General features: G+C 40.7%; 1 protein-coding gene across 1 annotated transcript in view; it reads right to left on the bottom strand.

Moving 5' to 3' along the window:
- Nucleotides 1-21,974, bottom strand: part of LOC127993308 (neuronal migration protein doublecortin-like) — an 86,081-nt gene that overhangs the window by 30,964 nt on the left and 33,143 nt on the right. The window contains exon 3 of the mRNA XM_052591711.1: nucleotides 21,530-21,864. Coding sequence (XP_052447671.1) covers nucleotides 21,530-21,864 — 335 coding nt within the window. The remainder of the gene's footprint in view (nucleotides 1-21,529; nucleotides 21,865-21,974) is intronic.

The following is a 21,974-nucleotide window of genomic DNA, read 5'->3' as shown; positions in this document are numbered from 1 at the left end:
TTTAGCCCCTAAAATGCGAATTTTACCAAGGCAACCATGCCATAAAACTTACATTTTAACCCCGGAAAGCAAGTTTTTATCGGGGAACCTCCTGGGAATGCGATTGGGCTAGTTTTGAGAAGCAACTTGGCAGGATTTGTTGTGAAAACCTGGCAACCAAGATCTGAACACACGTGCTGGAGATATACTTCTAATTAAAGGAGCGTCTTTACTGATGAGATGTGCATGAAAATCGCATTTGATTTTTTGCACAGCCCTACACTGAGGTCTAGTGGGTTTTGGGGGCCTGGAGAAGTTTTGACATGCCCTGACTTTTGTGCTTTTTTCAATTGGTTCTAAACATATAAGTGGCTAAAGTCTGAAAACATGTTATTCAGTACAATCTGGGCTACAACAATATGTAAATAGCATGTATGTACATGATTTTTATTTTGAGAAAACAATGCTTATGCGTGGCTAGTGAAAAACAAACATTTTGAAGTCACTGAAATAAGGTCATAAAACACATACAGAATATTTTTCACAAGACAAAGGCCCCATAATGAGCTGCATAATGAGCCTTGCAGTCAGGTGTGTGACTGAAAGGGAAGAGTTACAAGAAAGAATGTGAGGACAAAATAAATGTGTATATATATCTTTTCTAGTTTATTTAGAATATATTTAATCATCCCACAAAATAATTTGAGATTCACTTGTAAGTGCAGATAAACAGTTTATTACGAACAATCAAAGCTGATTTTCAAAGCTGAAATTTTAGCTTTATTACTCCAGTCACACGATCTTTCAGAAATCCTTCTAATATTCTGTTTTTCTAGTACAGACCAAAAGTTTGGACACACCTTCTCATTCAAAGAGTTTTCTTGATTTTTAGAGTCACACTGAAGGCATCAAGGGCTATTTGACCAAGGAGAGTGATGGGGTGCTACGCCAGATGACCTGGCCTCCACAATCACCGGACCTGAACCCAGTCGAGATGGTTTAGGGGTGAGCTGGACCGCAGACACAAGGCTAAAGGGCCAACAAGTGCTAAGCATCTCTCTGGGAACTCCTTCAAGAGTGTTGGAAGACCATTTCAGGTGACTACCTCTTGAAGCTCATCAAGAGAAAGCCAAGAGTGTGCAAAGCAGTAATCAAAGCAAAAGGTGGCTACCTTGAAGAACCTAGAATATGACATATTTTAAGTTGTTTCACACTTTTTTGTTATGTATATAACTCCATATATAATTCCACATGTGTTAATTCATAGTTTTGATGCCTTCAGTGTGAATCTACAATTTTCATAGTCATGAAAATAAAGAAAACTCTTTGAATGAGAAGGTGTGTCCAAACTTTTGGTCTGTACTGTATATATATATAAACATCACATAACTAGCATTTCCTTTTATTTTGTTTATGAGCTCTTAAATTAACTAAATGATAAACTACATTATTAACATTATTGTGATGGTCACTTATACTAGTAGTACAGTAGAACATTTAGATGATGTAAATGAAACCTGATATGTTTCACTTGATTATACATTTAATCAGGAATTATAGTTTGGAAAAAGTCTAAATAGTAAAATGTGTACAAATTATGTGAAACCTAATACAAGTATATAAATTACACCAAAAATGTCTTACTCATGTTTATGATCTCTGCTGGATTAAGCAATTTATTCTTTTTTCTGAGGAAATCCAAAACTCAAAGCCTGAGGTAATCCTCAGCACATCTTATTGGGGTTAATTATGTGTTATTCTTCTCATCTTGAAGCAAACAGTAAAAAAACTACAACAACTGAGCAGTATCGCTGCTTTGTTTTCTGTGGTATGGGCGTATACATACAGCACACTTCAAGTGAAGAATTATAATCACAATAGTGCATTCAGCGTGTGGCCGTGGTCTCATTAGATATAAGGATGGGAAATGTGAAAGATGGACATGGCGTTGTTTTCATATGGATTACTTTATCACAGAATATTAGTTTTTGGTAGCAGTTGCTTAGTTTAAAAGTAGACATGTCAAGCTCTCTATAGATATATCGCTCATGTCTCTTCATTGAGTACTCACTGAGTTACAGTTCATTTTAAATGATGCGTTTCTTAATGAAGATCACCTCAGACCAAGGCTGCATACAGCGCACCTTGTTTGTTTGTTTTTTATTATATACATGCACAAAGCTTTGTTGTTACTATGTGTGGATACAAATAAAAGTAGACCCTTTACAGATTTGATTGATGCATTGCTCTTATCTGTACGAACAAAACTGAAAGTGCAATTTAAATTATTTTCGGGGATATCAGGAGAAGATGCCTCATAACGCGTATACGTGGGGATCGACTCCAGATGGTTAACAAAACATCCTGGTGCTGCTTCTATCATCATGGGGGATTTGCCAATCTCAGGCAGATTATGCCTAATTTTTATCAAAATGTATCCTGTCCAACCAGAGGAGTGAATACACTGGATTATTGATACTCTCAATCTCAATTGCTAATCCCAAGGATGGTGACGCACTGGTCCGCCTACTCTGAAGCCATGCTACAGGCAGCTTTTGATGACGTAGACTGGGACATGTTCCGAGGGAGTTCCTCTGATGTCAGCAAGTTCATGGATGTACAGTAGCATTTAGCTTTGTAAACACGCTAACCACACTGCTGCGTACAACGCCAGTCTCTCGTCGGGGACCTTGAGTGAGTACAAAACATTGTGCTACAATCTCGGACAGTCAGTAAAAGCCATCAAACACAGATACAGGGAACGCATAGGGTCACATTTCCACATTTCGTAAGTTTTCTTGTGTTTGTATTTTTTAATAATTGCACTGTCCATGGAGCAGATCTGACTTACATTTCACTGCTGGTCATATGCTCTCCATATAACCATGTATGTAACAAATATAAATGCTTGTATATATTTTCTCTACTCTTTTCAGTTTGAAAAAGAGGTCTTGTTTTTAAAGAGTGTACTATAGTGTGAATAGAATTAAAAATTAACTTCTGTCAAAAATTGTGGTTCAGCTACACATTTTTACCTCAAACAAACACACAAAAGTGATGATCATTAAAAGGCTGTTTAAGTAAGCTAACTGATGTACGTACCTAGATTCATACAGAATGTGTTTGCAGTCACACAGTGTACAGTACGTTGGGTGTAGCTGACCATGCGGTAAATACTGTACAGAAATGCATTACGGTATGTAAACCGAGGGGCTACTATGAGTTCTATTTCGATGGGTTCTTGTCCCACCACATATCTGACCTTGTCAAGCTAAACATAAAGCATCCACTCAGCATATTACTGCAGTACTATTGTCACAGCAACTGCTGCACCATCAATTGCCCTGCAGATTTGTTGTCGCCATAGCAACATCCTCTGTGATTACTTGCTGACTATAGCCCGCTCACTCAGTGAAACAGAGAGAAAGAATGAAAGACAGAAAAAAAAAAAAACCTTCTCCTGAATGGTTAGACGGATAAGGGCATGTGTGGTTAAATGAAAGAGTCTGATTGGCTGTGAGTGAGATCATCCGCATAGTAAGGAGGTTTTATTATAGTTTTGTTTCTGGAAGCACAAAGGCTGTGCTGAATTTTAATAATGGACGTCCATCTTCTTCTGAAGGTAGCTGCATCCACCCCTCCTTTAACTGCGCTTACAGCATTGATGTTGAAGGAGAGATATCTTAGCTTTGTACTGCACAAACTAGTCACTGAATAGAATACAAATAACCTGATTGAAATAAAAAATTAACCACATTGAACTTTTTTTTTTTTTATCATAATAAGTATATTTACACCATAAATATGAGACACAATCTCATTAATTAGAATGGTTGATTTAAGGAATTGCTGCTAGCCCCTCAAGCATCAAAAATATTTATAAGTTTAATGTTAGTCTAAAAACAGCTTTTATTAAAAACCAAGCTGCCAAAATTACTACTTCTGCCTCTTTATTTATTTCTTTATTTAGTGTTCTTGTAGCTCAATTGGTAGAGCACTGCACTATTAAGCGCAACGTTGGTGGTTCGATTCCCCGGGAACACATGATAGGTAAAAATTGATAGCCTGAATGCACTGTAAGTCGCTTAAAGCGTCTGCTAAATGCATAAATTAAATTTTAATTTAATTTAATTTAATACATTTAAAATTGTATTATGTAATAGAAATTAATACATCAGCACAATAATGCCTGCACAGACACAGATCAATGTCTACTTCTTCATCATCATCTCTTTTACCTGCCCATTGGCGTGTTAGTGAAGAAAGAGAAAATGGGATAACTTAACAAAGTAACATTAACTTTCAAAGGGTCCTTTTGTTAGGAAAGTGTTTGTTTCAACTATGTGAATGTCTCAGCAGAGCATTATTTGTTTGTTTCGTATATTTTATGGTGGGCTTTTTATTAAATCAGTCATAATTCAACACAGGCTTTGTAAACAAACATTTACAGAAAGATATGGACCTGACAGAAATGCGACAACATGTAAGCATGTTTATACAGTCAGATGTTCTTTGTTTGTTTGTTTATGCATTAGTAAGTCAAGTCAGTGTCTAAATAGTCAACTTTACATTATTCCTTCTAGTAGCATGAAAATCATCTGTTATTTAAATTGTTCTTAAATTATATACAGAAAGAAGGAAAAGAACACTCAATGAATCTGCTCTTCATTTTCACTAAAAAACCTGTTATAATCAATGACTATTAGGCGTGTAACCGTACACAAAAATCACGGTTCTGTACGTACCTCAGTTTTAAAGTCACGGTTTGGTTCATTTTCGGTACAGTAAGGGAAAGAAATGCAAATTAAATTAAACTGCAGGTTGTTTATTACTTTAAACTTTTTTTTAACAATTTGTTTACACTTTTTTAACACTTTATATATATATATTTATATATATATATATATACTGCTGTTAAGTTTTCCACCAAATAAAATACTCTCAGTCTCAAACCAATATCACATAATAAAATATAATGAAAAATATAAATAAATAACTATGATTACAGTGCAGCATTACCAATCCCAGCTTGTAGGTCTGCTCATAATTAAAAAAATATATATATATAACTTTTCCAAAGTGTAAAGTGCAGCAACAACAGTTTCAGTTTTTAAGCCTGCTCAGATTTTGTTATAGCGTTGGCCCGATCGGAATTAAGATCAAAGGTCTGTTTAAATGCCGACGGGAGCTGCATTTGAATTATTTCCTAGTTGTAGTGATGTTCACACTCGCGTGATGCCTTTTGAAAACTTTAAAATCAGCTGCAGGGCGGGATTTGCGCTGAACACGGAGACTTCCACCACTTAATATGTTCGTGTGGAAACACGAAAATGTACCTATGTTCTGCACACAAAATATTGCATTCGGTCATTCGCTGCACACTAGCACCATACCGAAAGCCCTGTACCGAAACGGTCTGGTACGAATACACGTACCGTTACACCCCTAATGACTATATAAGCACTGCACAATGATTCTCATATTTTCTGTGTACTCATAAGACATGACTGCAATAAGCTATGTTATAGAAGTAGATCTAAATATAATGCTACAATTATAACTGTTCACGATTATTTAATCTCGGCAACTGTAATAGTAAAAACTTGTCAGTATAGTTCCATATGCAATATGCTTCATATGCAAAGATGTTAACCAGTCATAGGAATAACTTTAACATAATAACTTTAACACCCCTATTCTAATTCTATTCTTTAAAAAAATCTAACTACGTTTCTAATCTTTTTGTATTCTGTTTTCTTTTCATTTGTTATGCAATTGTATGTGTGTGTGTGTCTAAAGATCTCTAACACTAGCTTGCTGTATTCTTTTTTTTATTCTATCTGTTTTCTTTTTTTATTTAATATATTATTTAAAATCCCATGCTATGTGTACTGTGTTAACCTAACTGAGACTTGTTATAGCACTTATATATCATTGCTCTTTTTGTTGTTTTTGATTGCTTCCACTGTCCTCATCTGTAAGTCACTTTGGATAAAGGCGTCTGCTAAATGAATAAATGTAAATGTAATGTAAATGAATAAGCATTTAAATCAAAGTCTTAAATGGGATGTTTTTGATAAAAAAAAAGAAAAAATCTCACTAATCTAAATCTTACTACTTTATTATGTGCACCTCAAGGAACCTAAAATATAATAATAATAATAATAATAATAATAATAATAATAATAATTATCCAGTTCATGACCCATCGCATGAAGAAATTAAGAGATTAAAAATATGTCTCAGCTGTGTGGTTTGATACTGTTGAGTCTAGTACTAGACAGGCACAAGGTTTATAGAGTAGTGTACAACCACTAGATTGTATGCGAGTACAGAAAAACAAAATGGCCCCGTCTCTTTGTCCCTTCCTCTTTCTGCCTGTGTTATCCTGGAGAGATACCAGAATTAAGGGGTGCAGTTTTCAGAGAATAAATATTCCTCTTTCAAAACGTTAAACCAAATTGCACTCCATTATAATCAAGGATTAACCTCTGTTTCCCACACAATAAAAGTAAACTGAAAAAGTCAAACTGTGCTTTAATAAATTCCACACAGTTCTCCATGATCAAAATTATTATTATTCCACTCAATAATTATCAGGGGTGTTGCAAGCAAAACCATTATTTAAATGTTTGTGCTACAGACGTGTATTATACCTAAAATAATGTAGCTTCTTGGTGTACTACATTTTTTTACCTGGCAGATAATAAAAGGTGACAAGCTTTGTACATGCAAGCATCTTTTTTTTTTCAAAAAAAAAAAAAAAAAAAAAAGTAAAAACCTAGTTGCGTTGCAGATTAAAGCTTTTTGAGAGAGACTGTTTTCTTGATGGTTATATGAATCAACAAGGATCTGTAAGCCTTTATCTTTTACATACAGTAAACTCAATAACCCCTCCACACATGCTCACACATTCACAATCACACCTCCAGTAGGATGTGTTGACTGGCAGACTAGTCCACCCCAGCTGGGCTCCGTCTTTGCGCAGAGATGTTGTTGCCTAGCAACCAGCCATAGCAGCTGCCGATATTGAGAGAGAAGAGAGGAGACGCACCTCTCAAAACAAGCATCATGCAGCACTTTGACCTCCACATAAAAATTGCTGCAGACAGCATTGCAGAACACTGATTTTACAAGCTTAGCAGGAAAACAATGATGTATGATACGCTACAAACAATGTTTCGAGCATCTTTTTTCAATTGTTTTGATATCAGCTCCACCTACATGATGATATGCAAATTGTCTGGTAAATAACTGGCTACTCCATAGACCTTAATGCATATAGCGAAAATGGACCAAAAAGTGTCAGCTTCAGATGCCACACCCAAATTTTGATGCAGCTTAAGCACAAAAATATGGAAGCATATGGGTAGCAATATTCAATTTGCAATGTAATATGCAAAATGACAATGCAATATGTAAAATGGCAATGCATTTCTGTATTTACATTTACATTTTCCAATACATTTGTGCAACGTATGGTGCAAAATTAAAATTACACTTAAATTACATCATTTTAATTTGCCATTTCACACACTAGTTTTAATATGTAAAAGTAATACTCATTTTAACGCTTTATAAGTTGCAAAATGAAAATGAAAATGTATTACAGAAATGATTAGATATGTATAACATTTTCAAGCAAAAACTGTGGCAAAATTATCATTCAAATGCTATTTTTCTTAATTGCATTAACACTCACAATCAAGACACTTATATTTGAATCAGATGTAGCTGGGCACATAATTCGTGCTGCTGTGAATTGCAAGAGACCCCGTTAAATTATTTCTAGGTTATAGTATTGTATACATATTGCCCCACTGATAAAAACAGTGCAAATAGTTCTGTCTCCTTGGACAACAGTGAAGTGGAAATAAATGTAGTTACTTTTATGAAATTAAATAGGATTTTTTAGGGAAGCTAAGTCTGTCCATTTATACATCAACGTGAGTCAGCTCTGCCCACAAATGCAAATGAAATATTGAGGCCATAAATCGAAATGATCAAAACGTACACGGACCATCTGTCTTGTCCATGGTCTCTCACTTGAATCCTCTTCTTGAGTATTGAGTCTCTTGACCTTCTACAAGCCCCGCCTTGTTCACAGTGATTGCCATGGCGGGAGGAGGCGGAGATCGTGATCGGCTCGGAATGCATTTTCAATGTGCACATTGAATTTTGCTACATTTATTGTGGAACATTGAATGAAAATGCAATCGTAAGTGTCTTGACTGTGAGTGTTAATGTAATTAAGAAAAATAGCATTTGAATGATAATTTTGCCACAGTTTTTGCTTGAACATTTTATACATATCTAATCATTTCTGTAATACATTTTCATTTTAATTTTGCAACTTATTAAGCGTTAAAATTAGTATTCATTTTACATATTAAAACTAGTGTGTGAAATGGCAAATTAAAATTATGTAATTTAATTTTCATTTTGCACCAAACGTTGCACAAATGTATTGGACAATGTAAATGTAAATACAGAAATGCATTGCCATTTTACATATTGCATTGTAATTTTGCATATTACATTCCAAATTGAATATTGCTACCCATATGCTTCCATACAAAAATGACAAGAGCTTCCTCAAAATTACAAGTTAAGAAACAAGCTACAGGAAGCTAGTCATTCTAATTAATTCAAATAACACTAATTTATCAACACTAACACTAAATATGACCCCTAGCCCTATAGGTAGTCTCTTCCTGCCTAAGTGGGCAGTTCAAAGCCAGAATAGTAAAAGAAGTGTTCCACATGTACTCTAATACGGTATTAAAGAAACCCATCATAAACACACTGTTTGGTATAATAGTCTTACATTTACCACACTTAGTTATTCTTCTAGTTGTATGCCTATAGCAACTTATTAAATGGACGTCTATTCACAGAAAATAGCTTACTTTCACATTTTAAAAGACGGTATACAAATAATGCAAGCAACATTAGCCCATTTTGTTCACACAGGAATCCAGAGGTGTCGTCCATTACATTTACATGGTCCATTAACATTTGACAACGTCAAACATGTCTTCATTTTCAGAATATCTGTTGTAATATATTTATTTTATAATGAAAAGACATTACACACACACACACACACATATCCATAAACATCCATATATATATAATTTAATTTTGTGTTTTTTTAAGTACGTCTTAATTGTCAAAAACATCCCTGGCTGTGAAGGGTGACATTCTAACAAATCTTGATTCTAAATACCTCAGCCGGAAGCTAAGAAATCACTGTTGTCAGCGTTTAAGTGTGTGAAATGTAAGTAACTCCAGTGGGACCACACCAAATGCTGCAATTACCCATATCAAAGAAGAGTGGGTGGGATAGAAACAGCTTGGCTTCAACTTTATAGAATACTTTAATCCTACAACCTCCATCTGTTAGTGTGCATGTGTGTGTGTGTGTGTGTGTGTGTGTGAGTGTGTGTGTGTGTGTGTGTGTGTTGTACATTACATTAATACAAAGGAAACACACTCACACAGCACAGAGGCTGGCAAACCTTTCAGAGACACAAGCCTTAGAGGAAAAGAGAGAGTTTGAAGTAAATTTGTATGCCTTACGGCAACTGAAGAACCTTGAACAATAGCTGTGTGACTTTCTCTTTCCCTCCCTCCATTTTGTGCTTTTTCATTTGGAGCCTTAGCTGTCTTGGGTCTGAACAAGTAAATGTAAAACTGATTCTTGGAAGTGGTAGTGACATGAGACATGACTGAGACAGAGACATAAACTGGTGGGGTTTTATCTATTCCATTCTACTATATTTGTATAACATTTTCACAATACCAAACAGCTACTAAAATAAGTAGCTGTTTAGAATGCAACTCATTATTATACTGCATTACCAGTAAAAGTAATTAGATTACAGAAACACGTTACATATGTTAGAGGTAAGAACGATGGTAGACCAGGGAGGGGTGCAATTGACAGTCTTTAATAAAGAAAATAGTCTCTCTCAGAATAAGGAGAACAAAAATCACGGACTTCTTTCAGCCCAAAACAGAAATGGCCAGACGACAGGGTCTAAGAAAAAAAAACACAAATCTTCACGAGGGCAGAGGCAGGGACCCCGGGATGTCAACACCCAGTCAATAAACAGAGGAGGTCGCCGGCGGTGTGAAAGGCCAGGGGCAGGTGCTGCACAGGTACTCTGCAAACAGGCACAGCCGGATAATACACAGTCCTATGACAAAATTACTCACAGCAGAAACAACGACAAAAACCATCCACGGACAAGACAGGACAGGACTTGGGAACAGGTGTATCTCACGAAAGGTCATCGAATAATCCGACAATGAGACAGGGCTAGAAAGAGAATAAGAAGCAGAGACAATCAAGGGCAAAAAGGGACAGGTGAGGGAATGAAAGGGGAGACAGCTGAAAGTGATAATGAGCGGAGGAGTGGGTAAGTGTGCGTGAAAGAGTGAGTAAGTGATCACAAGAGGGAGACAGAGAGAGGGGAAAAGACCAGGATCATGACAGTACCCCCTCTCTCAACGAGCGCCTCCTGGCGCTCCTGGGGACAACTGGCGGGTCCGGAGGAAATCATCGATGAGTGAAGGATCCAGGACGTCCCGGGAGGGAACCCAACTTCTCTCCTCAGGACCATACCCCTCCCAGTCGACCAGATATTGACGACCGCGTCCCCGACGGCGCATGTCGAGGATGCGGCGAACCCTGTAGACGGGGGTATCATCGACAAGACAAGGGACGCGCACCGGGCGAGAAGGGGGACGGATGACTGGTTTAATGCAAGAGATGTGAAACACGGGGTGGACTCGACGTAGATTAGGCGGGAGGTGAAGTTTAACTGCGACAGGGTTAATGATTCTTACAATGCGAAATGGTCCAATAAAGCGGGGAGACAATTTGCGTGATTCGGACCGGAGAGGTAAATTTGAAGTGGACAACCACACTCTCTGGCCGCAAACGTAGCGAGGGCTCTTAACTCTGCGCCTATTGGCCGTAACAGTCATGCGTCTTCTAGCTCGACAGAGAGCAGATCGCACTCTCCTCCAGGTGCGTTTGCATCGGCAAATAAAAGCTTGCACGGACGGAACATTAGACTCAGAGTCTTGGGACGCAAATATCGGAGGTTGATAACCGAGACAGCAATGAAAGGGCGAAAGAACCGTAGCAGAGGAGGGGAGCGAATTATGGGCGTATTCGGCCCAAGAGAGTTGCTGTGACCATGACGCGGGATTCTGATGGGTGAGACTGCGGAGCATACGGGCGACAATTTGATTAGTCCGTTCAGCTTGGCCGTTCGTCTGGGGATGAAACCCGGACGAGAGGCTAACGGATGCCCCAATCAGACGACAAAACTCCTTCCAAAATTGAGAAGAAAATTGGGGGCCTCTATCAGACACAATATCAGTGGGTAACCCATGTAGCTTAAAAACATGGTCAACCACGATCTGGGCGGTCTCCTTGGCAGAAGGGAGTTTAGCGAGGGGAATAAAATGGGCCGACTTAGAAAAACGATCTACCACGGTAAGAATAACGGTGTTCCCCCCGGAAAGAGGAAGACCGGTGATAAAGTCGAGTGCTAAGTGAGACCACGGTCGAGTCGGAACCGGTAACGGACGAAGTAGACCGGCCGGAGGGGAACTGTCTGTCTTAGTCTGGGCGCACGTATCGCAGGAGGCAATAAATCGTCGCACGTCCCGTTCTAAAGAAGACCACCAAAAGCGCTGACGGATAAAAGCGATGGTGCCCCGGACGCCGGGATGGGCTGTCAATTTAGAGGTGTGTCCCCATTGAAGGACTGCCCGACGCGCTGACACAGGGACGAAAAGCAGCCCCCTAGGGCAGTTGCGCGGAACTATGACACGAGAAAGGGAACGCTTAACCAGCTTCTCTATTCCCCAGACGGCCGTGCCAACAACATGACCCGGGGGAATAATCTCCTCAGGCTCAGAAGATGCAGAGGAGTCAAAAAGACGGGATAGTGCATCAGGTTTGACGTTCTTGGTACCCGGACGGTACGAGATAGTGAAATCGAAATGGGTAAAGAATAACGCCCAGCGGGCCTGACGAGCATTTAGTCTCTTGGCCTTGCGGATATATTCTAGGTTTCGGTGATCTGTCCAGACGATAAAAGGGACGGGAGCTCCTTCTAGCCACTGTCGCCATTCGCCTAATGCAAGACGGATGGCGAGCAGTTCGCGGTTGCCTAAGTCGTAATTGCGCTCAGCAGGAGAAAGACGGTGGGAGAAAAAGGCGCAGGGGTGTATCTTGTCGTCAGCGGAGGAGCGCTGGGATAGCACCGCCCCGATCCCTACTTCAGAGGCATCGACCTCGACTATGAATTGTTTAGAGAAGTCAGGGGTGAGAAGGATAGGTGCGGTAGTAAAAAGCGATCTAAGCGTGTCGAACGCAGCCTGCGCAGAAGCGGACCATCTAAACTGGGACTTGACTGAGGTCAGAGCTGTAAGGGGTGCGGCTACTTGACTAAAATTACGTATAAAACGACGATAAAAATTAGCAAACCCGAGAAAACGTTGTAGTGCGAGACGGGAATCGGGCACGGGCCAGTCGGTAACAGCCTGGACCTTAGCAGGGTCCATACTAATCCCTTCTGCCGAGATGATCGAGCCCAGAAACGTAAATGAGGGGGCGTGGAAAGAACACTTCTCGGCCTTAACGTAAAGTCGATTCTCTAATAGGCGCTGAAGAACACGACGAACATGTTGGACGTGCACCTGGGGAGACGGCGAAAAAATCAGAATGTCATCAAGGTAGACGAATACAAAAACATTGAGCATGTCTCGTAGGACATCATTGACTAAGGCTTGAAAGACCGCGGGAGCGTTAACCAATCCGAAGGGAAGAACCCGGTATTCAAAGTGTCCGAGGGGCGTATTAAACGCGGTCTTCCATTCATCCCCCTCCTTAATATGCACTAAGTGATAGGCGTTACGTAAGTCGAGCTTAGTGAATATTTTAGCTCCCTGCAAGATCTCGAAGGCGGAGGACATCAGGGGTAATGTATAACGGTTCTTGACAGTGATATCATTTAAACCCCGATAGTCTATGCAGGGGCGCAGGGAGCCATCTTTCTTCTTAACAAAGAAGAAACCGGCTCCCGCTGGAGACGAGGAAGGAACGATGGTACCCGCATTCAGTGATTCAGAAAGGTATTTCTCGAGCGCCTCCCTCTCGGGGGCGGATAATGAGTATAGTCTACCACGGGGGGGCGTTGTACCTGGGAGAAGATCTATACTGCAGTCATACGGGCGATGAGGGGGGAGAGAAGCGGCCCGGGAACGACTGAAGACCTCCCGCAAATCGTGATACTCCTCCGGAACCCCAGACAAATCACCTGGCTCCTCCTGATAAACAGTTACGGGCAAGACAGGGGGCACAGCAGAAGACAGACAATCGACATGACAGGACAATTTCCAAGAAAGAATAGTGCCTTCTGCCCAGTTAATCTGGGGGTTATGAAGAACTAACCACGGGTGGCCTAAAACCACGGGAGAGAAAGGGGAATGAAAAATAAAAAAAGAAATAGTTTCTCTATGATTTCCTGAAACAGTAAGAGTCAATGGTGAAGTCCTTCTCTGTACCCTAGGAAGGGGACTACCATCTAGGGCAAACAGGGGGGTGGAGTCTTGCAAATCTAAGAGGGGAATACTTTGTCTTAAAGCTCAAGTCTCGTCAATGAAGTTCCCCTCCGCCCCCGAATCCAGTAATGCTGAGCAGGAAACAGATGATCCCAGCCAGCGGAGGTGAACGGGAAGGGAAGTGCAGGACTTAGATGGAGAGACCCATGATGTAGCGCTCGCCAGCAACCCTCCGCCTACTGACGAGCGCTGGCTTTTACTGGGCACCTGGAGACAAAATGATCAGCGGCAGCGCAGTACATACATAGATGATCCATAATCCTGCGCTGGCGTTCCCGTGTAGATATGCGAAGCCCCCCTAGCTGCATCGGCTCAGGATCAGCAGCAGAGGGCAGTGGCGGACGAGTAGCTGTGGAAGAGGGGAGTAACGAAGCCTCCAATCTGCGAGCCCTCCGTCGCCTCTCGAAGCGTCTTTCAATGCGAAGAGCCAGCTCGACTAGGGAGTCGAAATTGTCAGGAACCTCTTGGACAACGACCTCATCCTTAATCTCAGAGTTGAGGCCCTCGAGAAAGCGGGAGATTAGTGCCGGGCAGTTCCATCCACTAGTAGTGGCCAGAGTACGAAACTCAATTGAAAAGTCTGTGACTGACCTCCTCCCCTGGCGCAAGGTGGATAGGAGACGGGACGCTTCACCACCATGTGCAGACCGGTCGAATACTCGGATCATCTCCTCCTTGAACAGAGAAAACTTAAAGACGCAGTCTACCTCTGTCTCCCAGTTCGCCGCTGCCCACTCTCGAGCCCGTCCATTGAGAAGAGAAATCACATAAGCCACCTTAGATCGATCCCTGGCGTAGGTGGATGGCTGGAGAGAAAAAACAACTTCGCATTGGGTGAGAAAGGCTCGGCATTGTAAAGGCTCACCAGAATAGCACGGAGGGTTGTTTATGCCTGGCTCAGAAGGGTCGCACTGTCCGGCTGCTGCAGTGGTCTCATGACGGTAGTGGTGGAACTGCTGAGTTAGCCCCGAGAGCTGGGCGGTCAGGGATTCTACGGATCGTCTTGTGGTGGATAACTCTTCATCATGTTTCCCCAGCAGAGCACCCTGGAGCTCCACCGCACTCTGGAGGGGATTACCACTCGCCTGGTCCATCTTCTGGTCGGATTATTCTGTTAGAGGTAAGAACGATGGTAGACCAGGGAGGGGTGCAATTGACAGTCTTTAATAAAGAAAATAGTCTCTCTCAGAATAAGGAGAACAAAAATCACGGACTTCTTTCAGCCCAAAACAGAAATGGCCAGACGACAGGGTCTAAGAAAAAAAACACAAATCTTCACGAGGGCAGAGGCAGGGACCCCGGGATGTCAACACCCAGTCAATAAACAGAGGAGGTCGCCGGCGGTGTGAAAGGCCAGGGGCAGGTGCTGCACAGGTACTCTGCAAACAGGCACAGCCGGATAATACACAGTCCTATGACAAAATTACTCACAGCAGAAACAACGACAAAAACCATCCACGGACAAGACAGGACAGGACTTGGGAACAGGTGTATCTCATGAAAGGTCATCGAATAATCCGACAATGAGACAGGGCTAGAAAGAGAATAAGAAGCAGAGACAATCAAGGGCAAAAAGGGACAGGTGAGGGAATGAAAGGGGAGACAGCTGAAAGTGATAATGAGCGGAGGAGTGGGTAAGTGTGCGTGAAAGAGTGAGTAAGTGATCACAAGAGGGAGACAGAGAGAGGGGAAAAGACCAGGATCATGACAACATAACTGTGTAACGCATTATCCCCAACTCTGTTTGATCTTGTACGGTAAATTGCTTGTGAAGTCACTTTGGATAAAATAGTCTTACAATGATTGAATATGTCTCATAATCTAAAGCAAAGTGGGGCAAATAATGACCATAAATGACCTGCCATGAATTGGATTATCCAACAAGTTCTCCAAACCTGATTTAAATTTCAAATAGCCTTCAGCACAATAACAATATGCAAAGCTTTATTGCAAGAAGAACACACTTGATGTTTGGAGATGATCTGACATGTTGATGTTGTCTAGACCAGTATACCTGATTTTGGTTCCCTTTCAGTCGCTCACTTGTGATGTCACGTCAGTGACTGATGAATTGGGATACCGCCTCAAGAGACCAATCTACTTCGAGTGAAAACAAATGATCCAATGCACAATGGCATGCAATTATTGCATCCAGCTGCCGCTGATCATAGCATGAATATAATAAGGGAGCAGGTGCAATGCATACCAGCTTTTTGCTTCGGAGCTGAGCCACGGTATCGTTCTGCTCAATTGTGTGTCCAGTCATGAGCTACGAGTTTAGCACACTCTTATTAGCTTCATGTGTTGGCGAGATGCCGCTGCAGCGGTTGTCGTTCCAGAGTCAAGTGGGTTGCACACTTCAGGCTGCACTACCCACTGCTGTGTTGCAAGCGGCCATCTCCCCTGGGTGCCTCAGCACTAAAAAAGCATTTGCCTGAAGGACGGGAATATCAGTACAAGATCCTGCCCTTTGGGCTGTCCCTGGCTCCCCGTGTATTCACGAAAGACACGGAGGCAGCTCTTGTTTGGTGGGCCCACAGCTGCATTGCTGTTTTAATCCCTGACCAAGGGAACACTTGGCACACAGCTGGCCACGGGGCCTACGTAAATATCTGTAAAGTCCAGGAGGATGAGGAGCAAGTCTTGATAGTGGCGTTGTATTGGCCCACTCCGACCTGGCTCCCTGAACTGGTGCTCTTCGCGACAGCCCCTTGTTGGCCGATTCCTTTGAGGAAGGATCTATTGACTCAGAGACGGGGCACCATTTGCCAAAGGTTCTAGTGACCTAACCCTGGTGTTAGCGAACACCATCACTTCGGGGAGAGCACCGTCTACAAGACACACTTATGCCTTGAAGTGGAACCTGTTCGTCGAGTGGTGTTCTTCTCGCCGAGAAGACCACCGCAGATGCCTGATTGTGATTATGCTTTCCTTTCTCATTTAATTTATTTATCTTTTTTTTATTAAGAACTTTTACACAACTTTTCATTGAACAAAGTGCTGTAAAAACACATAAACAATCATAATAACATACATCATTAACACCACATAAATAACAATGAAATAAACCCCTCAGTTTGATAACCTATACATGCAACAGCTATACCCCATTAAATGCTAGAGCTAGGAGGTATTATTTAACCTTATGTTTAAAAACAGTAAATGTATGTTCCAATCTGATAGAAAGGGGTAGATGATTCCAAAGTTTAGGAGCTATCGCTGCAAAAGCTCGAGTCGTTAAAACCAGCTGGTCAGCTGACCTCAAGGACCGTTTTGGTTTGTATTTCTTAATAAGATTTGCCAGGTACAACGGAGCCATACCATTCAGTGATTTATGAACAAAAATTTAAATTTTAAGATTTATTCTGTAGTCAATCGGTAGCCAATTTAAAGAGCTCAGTACTGGGGTAATGTGGTCTCGCTTACGAGTACCCGTCAAAAGTGTCACGGCGGGGTTTTAAACTAGTTTTAAGCGTTTAATCAATGTCTCATTTATAACGACATATAGCGCATTGCAGTAATCTAGTCTTGTAAATATGAGTGCATGAATGAACTTTTCTAGATCACGAGTGGACAGAAATGGTTTTACTTTCGCTATTAATCTCAAATGATAGAAACAAGACTTAACGACAGTATAAATTTGTCTCTCAAACCTGAGATCACTGTCTGGAAGGGGCAGCACCTATGGCGCTTTGGATCCCAATTAGTCGGTCACCAGCGTGACGTTGTGAGTGAGCAACTGAAAGGGAACGTCTCTGTTATGTATTGTAATTCTTGTTCCCTGAATGAGGGAATGGATACGTCACGTCCTGTCCCATGAGCTGCCGGGTCACTGGCTTGGCTCCTCAGCGAAAACCTGGTATGCACTGCACCTGCTGCATTTTTATACTCACGCTGTGATCAGCAGGAGCAGGATGGAATAACTGAATGCCAATGTGCATTGGCTCGTTTAGTTTTCACTCGAAGTAGATTGGTCTATCGAAGCTGTCAGCTGTCATCAACGATTATATCAAAGTAAGGCAGACTTGAAGGATTAAATGTCCAATGATCCATATCAAAAAGCAAGCACATATACCGCTACACATTAACAAACACAGCACAGTCAGCTGATGTTTAATATGCAGCTCAATATGTGATATACTGTATATACATATGGCTTGCATAGACTAGTGGAGTAGTTGAGTGATCAACTACTTCAACCACTAGTCAGCACTTTCGGAAACAATCGACTACTCAAGCATGCATTAACCATAATTTTAGTTTGAAAGTACGTGAATTTTAGGATTACAATATTGTGTAGCTGTTACTTTCTATGACTTTATCAATGTTGCATGTACAATTTAAATATGTAATGTAATAATTAGGGGTGTGCATGAAGCCAAATACCTTAATTGGAATGGCATGGATAATGGCTTCAAAAATAAATAACAGACAAGAAATTCTGTCTGAATATTCAGCTAAGACTGGCTCAGTTTGGTGTTTGGGGATCACCGCAATATTATACACATCCCTCTAAAGTCATGCAATAGAGTGTGAAGTGAATGAATGTAAACTTTATGAATGAAAAGAGCGCAAATCAAACACTGAATTGCTGTTGCCTCTCTGTGCATCTGAGATTCTATATATTTAACGTTCGATATATTTAAAAGTCAATGCTTTAAACCTTAGGCTACAATATGATATGAAGGAATGTAATAAGAAATGTTTGCGTGCCACATGCACATTTGTTTAGTGAAGTAAAAAAAAAGACCCACTTAAAGAGTTCTGCAAAATGAAAATGTGCTTTAGTTCAAATGATCACTAAACATTTCTCATGACATCTCTCTGCTTGCATGATAAATATATTTTTAGAAATGAATAATTATTTTAGTTTAACATGGCATACTTGTTCAGTGATAACTAAGAAATAAAATAATAATAATGGTTTAATCAAGTAACTGTACAACATTAAGGAAAAAAAAATATTAATAACGGTTTAATCAACATTCCACAATGTTTTATCCGAATACAGATACAAATAATTTTGTGATTGTTAATGAAAATCTGTAATGATGTAAACATAAAGTTTTGAATATGTTGCATTAGGCTATGAATTAATAAGCGTTTATTGATCTATTTCATGTATTTTCATATACAGTAGCATGAACCACGAGTAGTTGAGTAACTGGAGTATGTTTTAAATAAGAAATCGACTAGCAGTAGATATATGTGTGTGTGTGTGTGTGTGTGTGTGTGTGTGTGTGTGTGTGTGTGTGTGTTTGTGTGCATGTCATGAACTGAAGGCATAATCTACAAAGGCAAGCAAACGTCATAATGACAAAACAATGATAGAGTCAGAGGCTGAGGCAAATAGAGTAATCCAGAAAACAGGCATAATAACAAGACCAGGAACCAAGATTCAGGAGGAACAGTATACAAGGCTTAGAAATGCAATAAATATACATACAAGACTTGGCAAAGAGTGACAGTGAACTAACCATGCTAATGAGACACAGGTGCAAACAATGAGACCGGGCAGAGAACTATGGGGAATGAAGTCCTTCACAGAATCGCAGTAGTCTGGGATCAAGTCCCAGAACTTTAAATCCATGAGGGAGGTGGAGCGGCTCAGGGGGAGGGATGGTGGGTCAGGCCCATGTGTTAAAAGAGAGGCTGGAGACTGAGGTAGACCAGGGAGCCAGGGTGGAGCCAGTAGAGCAGGAGGCCACTAGGGTGGAGCAGGTAGAGCTGGAGACCACAAGGGCAGAGCAAGCAGCGCTGCAGACCACCAGGGCAGAGCAAGTGAGTGGAACAGTATTAATTTTGTCAATGAAGACAAGGTCGAAAAATATTCTTTGACAAAATGTATACTGCCTCTTTGTTAACAGGACGAGAAGGGACTATAATATTATTTGAGGACAGCTTGGCTTTGTCTGATGGCTTGTGACCATCCATCTTCCTCTTGATCACATTCCAGAGGTTTTCAATGGGGTTCAGGAGATTGGAATGGCCATGACATGACCTTGATCTGGTGGTCCTCCATCCACAACTGATTAACCTGGCAGTGTGGCATGAAGCATTGTCCTGCTGAAAGGAACTAATCCTCAGAATTGGGGAATATTGTCAGAGCAGAAGCAAGCAAGGTTTCTTTCAGGACAACCTTGTACATGGCTTGATTCTTGCTCCCTTCACAGAGATGAATGTGCCTGATTCCAGCCTTGCTAAAGCTCCCCCAGATCTTCACAATCCTCCACCAAATTTCAGAGTGTGTGAGACACAATGTGGCTTGTACACCTCTCCAGGTCTCCGTTTAATCATTAGACAACCAGGTTTTGGGCAAAGCTGAAAATTGCACTCATCATAGACGTTTGCAAACTTTGGCCTGGCTCTCTTTTGCTTCCTATAGATCAAGGGCCTTTTTCGAGCTTTGCACGATTGTACTCCTGTCCCTAGGGGCCTCTTTCGAACTGTCCTTGCCGTGCACTTCACCCCAGATGCTGTTTGCCACTTTTTTTGTTGGTCATTTGATGTCATCCTATGGTTGTTGAGTGACATTCAAATGAGTTGGCGGCCATCCCGATCAGTGGAGAAATATTTCTCCCGATCTGTAGCTTCCCCAATGTAAGCAGACTGACCTTGTTCTCATAAACCATTGTCTTTAAAACTGAGGATGGAAGCAACATGACTATCACTTTATCCCTCACCTGTATCCCACTGTATCCTAAAATCCAGAATTTTGCCCTTCTTTTCCTCAATAAAACTTTTTCTTTTAAACTCGTTTGGCAAGTTCAGTAGTTATCATTTGATTCTAATAACTTTTGAGGTAATTACTAGTTCTGTTTTTGCCATCCAGCTGGTCCTATTGCAGGAGGATAGTGATTAACACAGCAGATACTTTTTCAAAAAGTAATATTTCAAAAAATGGAAATATGCAATAGAGGTTGGCTTTTGTTACATATAAACTGAGTTTGCTTTTTATTATAATTATAATATTTTTTTCAAACTGTTAGATTGATTTATAAGAACACTAATATAAAAAAATAAAACTAGGTAAACTTTGGCATATTAAATAAAACATTATTAATATATAATGTAAATAAGTTACCAAAACGTGTGAAATTGGCTAGTATAATTCATGTCACACAGTTTTGCTTCTCTGTTTGCAATCAGATCATTCTAAGCCATTAAACTCTGGGAAATTTTCAGTCGTGTTCTAGTAATCTAAACAATTAGTCCAAAACAGTGCTGATGTAAAGAAAATCAGGCAGATTACATCAGAGCAGGCAGAGAGAATATAGTCTCACATTGTGTTTTCAGTGAATTACTCAGTGTGAGTTTCGGGTTCAAAACAAGAGCTCTGTCATATTCTGTGACTGTTCATCAGCAATGGTCATTTGATGGAAAATGATGGATGATGGGAAAGCCTTTTGCCTTGCATAACATAAACTGATTTTATTTTTTATAATACTGACAAATTTAGGCAGGTAATGGAGTCAGTCGTACATCATACAATGGATATAGCCTGGTTCTTTGGTACGTTGGATCGAATTGCTTTCTCACTACAAACAAAACCACCCCAGAGTTAATTTTCAATCGAGCCCAGACCACCTCGTTCAGGCTACGTCAGAACAATTGTTTTGGCACAGATCCTGTATTCATCCAAATTAATTCAATTTGTCTTATATTTTTGTCCATGGATGTTCTTGCTTATTAATAAATGTTCACCATTTGATTATTACTGTGTCCACTAGTGATTCTATGTGTGATTTCTAAATTCCAAACCATTTTAAGCCAGCAATATAGTAATTTTAAACAAAAGTTCAGTTAATTAAATACAACAACCCAGCAACCAAGTTGGTTCAAACTTTCAAGCCAACCAGCTGGGTCATAATAACATTTTTTAGAGTATGTACTCCTCCCATACCTGTTTGCCATCCAGTGTGTAGATCCTTTTCACTGCTCCACTCTCAAGTTTAATGGCCTCTGTGATGTCAGTGAGCACCTGCTCAAAAGAGTGTGCTGTCTTCTTATTGAGTAGCACACGGACGGCCTTCCGCGGCTTCACCCCACTCCTCATCACTGTCACCAGCTTTGGTCGAACAAAGTCCTTGTTCTCCTTTGGATCACTGCCTGTGCGGTTTGCCAGCATGTTCTTCTGGCTAGCTGATGCTTTCACATTGACTGACCAGTTGGGGTTCACATTTTTGGTGTAGTCCACTTTCTTGTAGAAGTTCTCAGAGGCACAAACATAGCTCTCACCTGGAGGGGGGGATAAACACAAAAAGAGAGAAAAAAGATATCTGTTAAGGACTGTTTGAACACCTCAGCACATTTTTGGTACAGAGTAGTGTTGTCACGGTACCAAAATT

Source organism: Carassius gibelio, chromosome A5, assembly GCF_023724105.1.
Source record: "Carassius gibelio isolate Cgi1373 ecotype wild population from Czech Republic chromosome A5, carGib1.2-hapl.c, whole genome shotgun sequence".
In the NCBI taxonomy this organism is placed as follows: domain Eukaryota; kingdom Metazoa; phylum Chordata; class Actinopteri; order Cypriniformes; family Cyprinidae; genus Carassius; species Carassius gibelio.
This window is presented reverse-complemented; position numbering and strand designations above follow the sequence as displayed.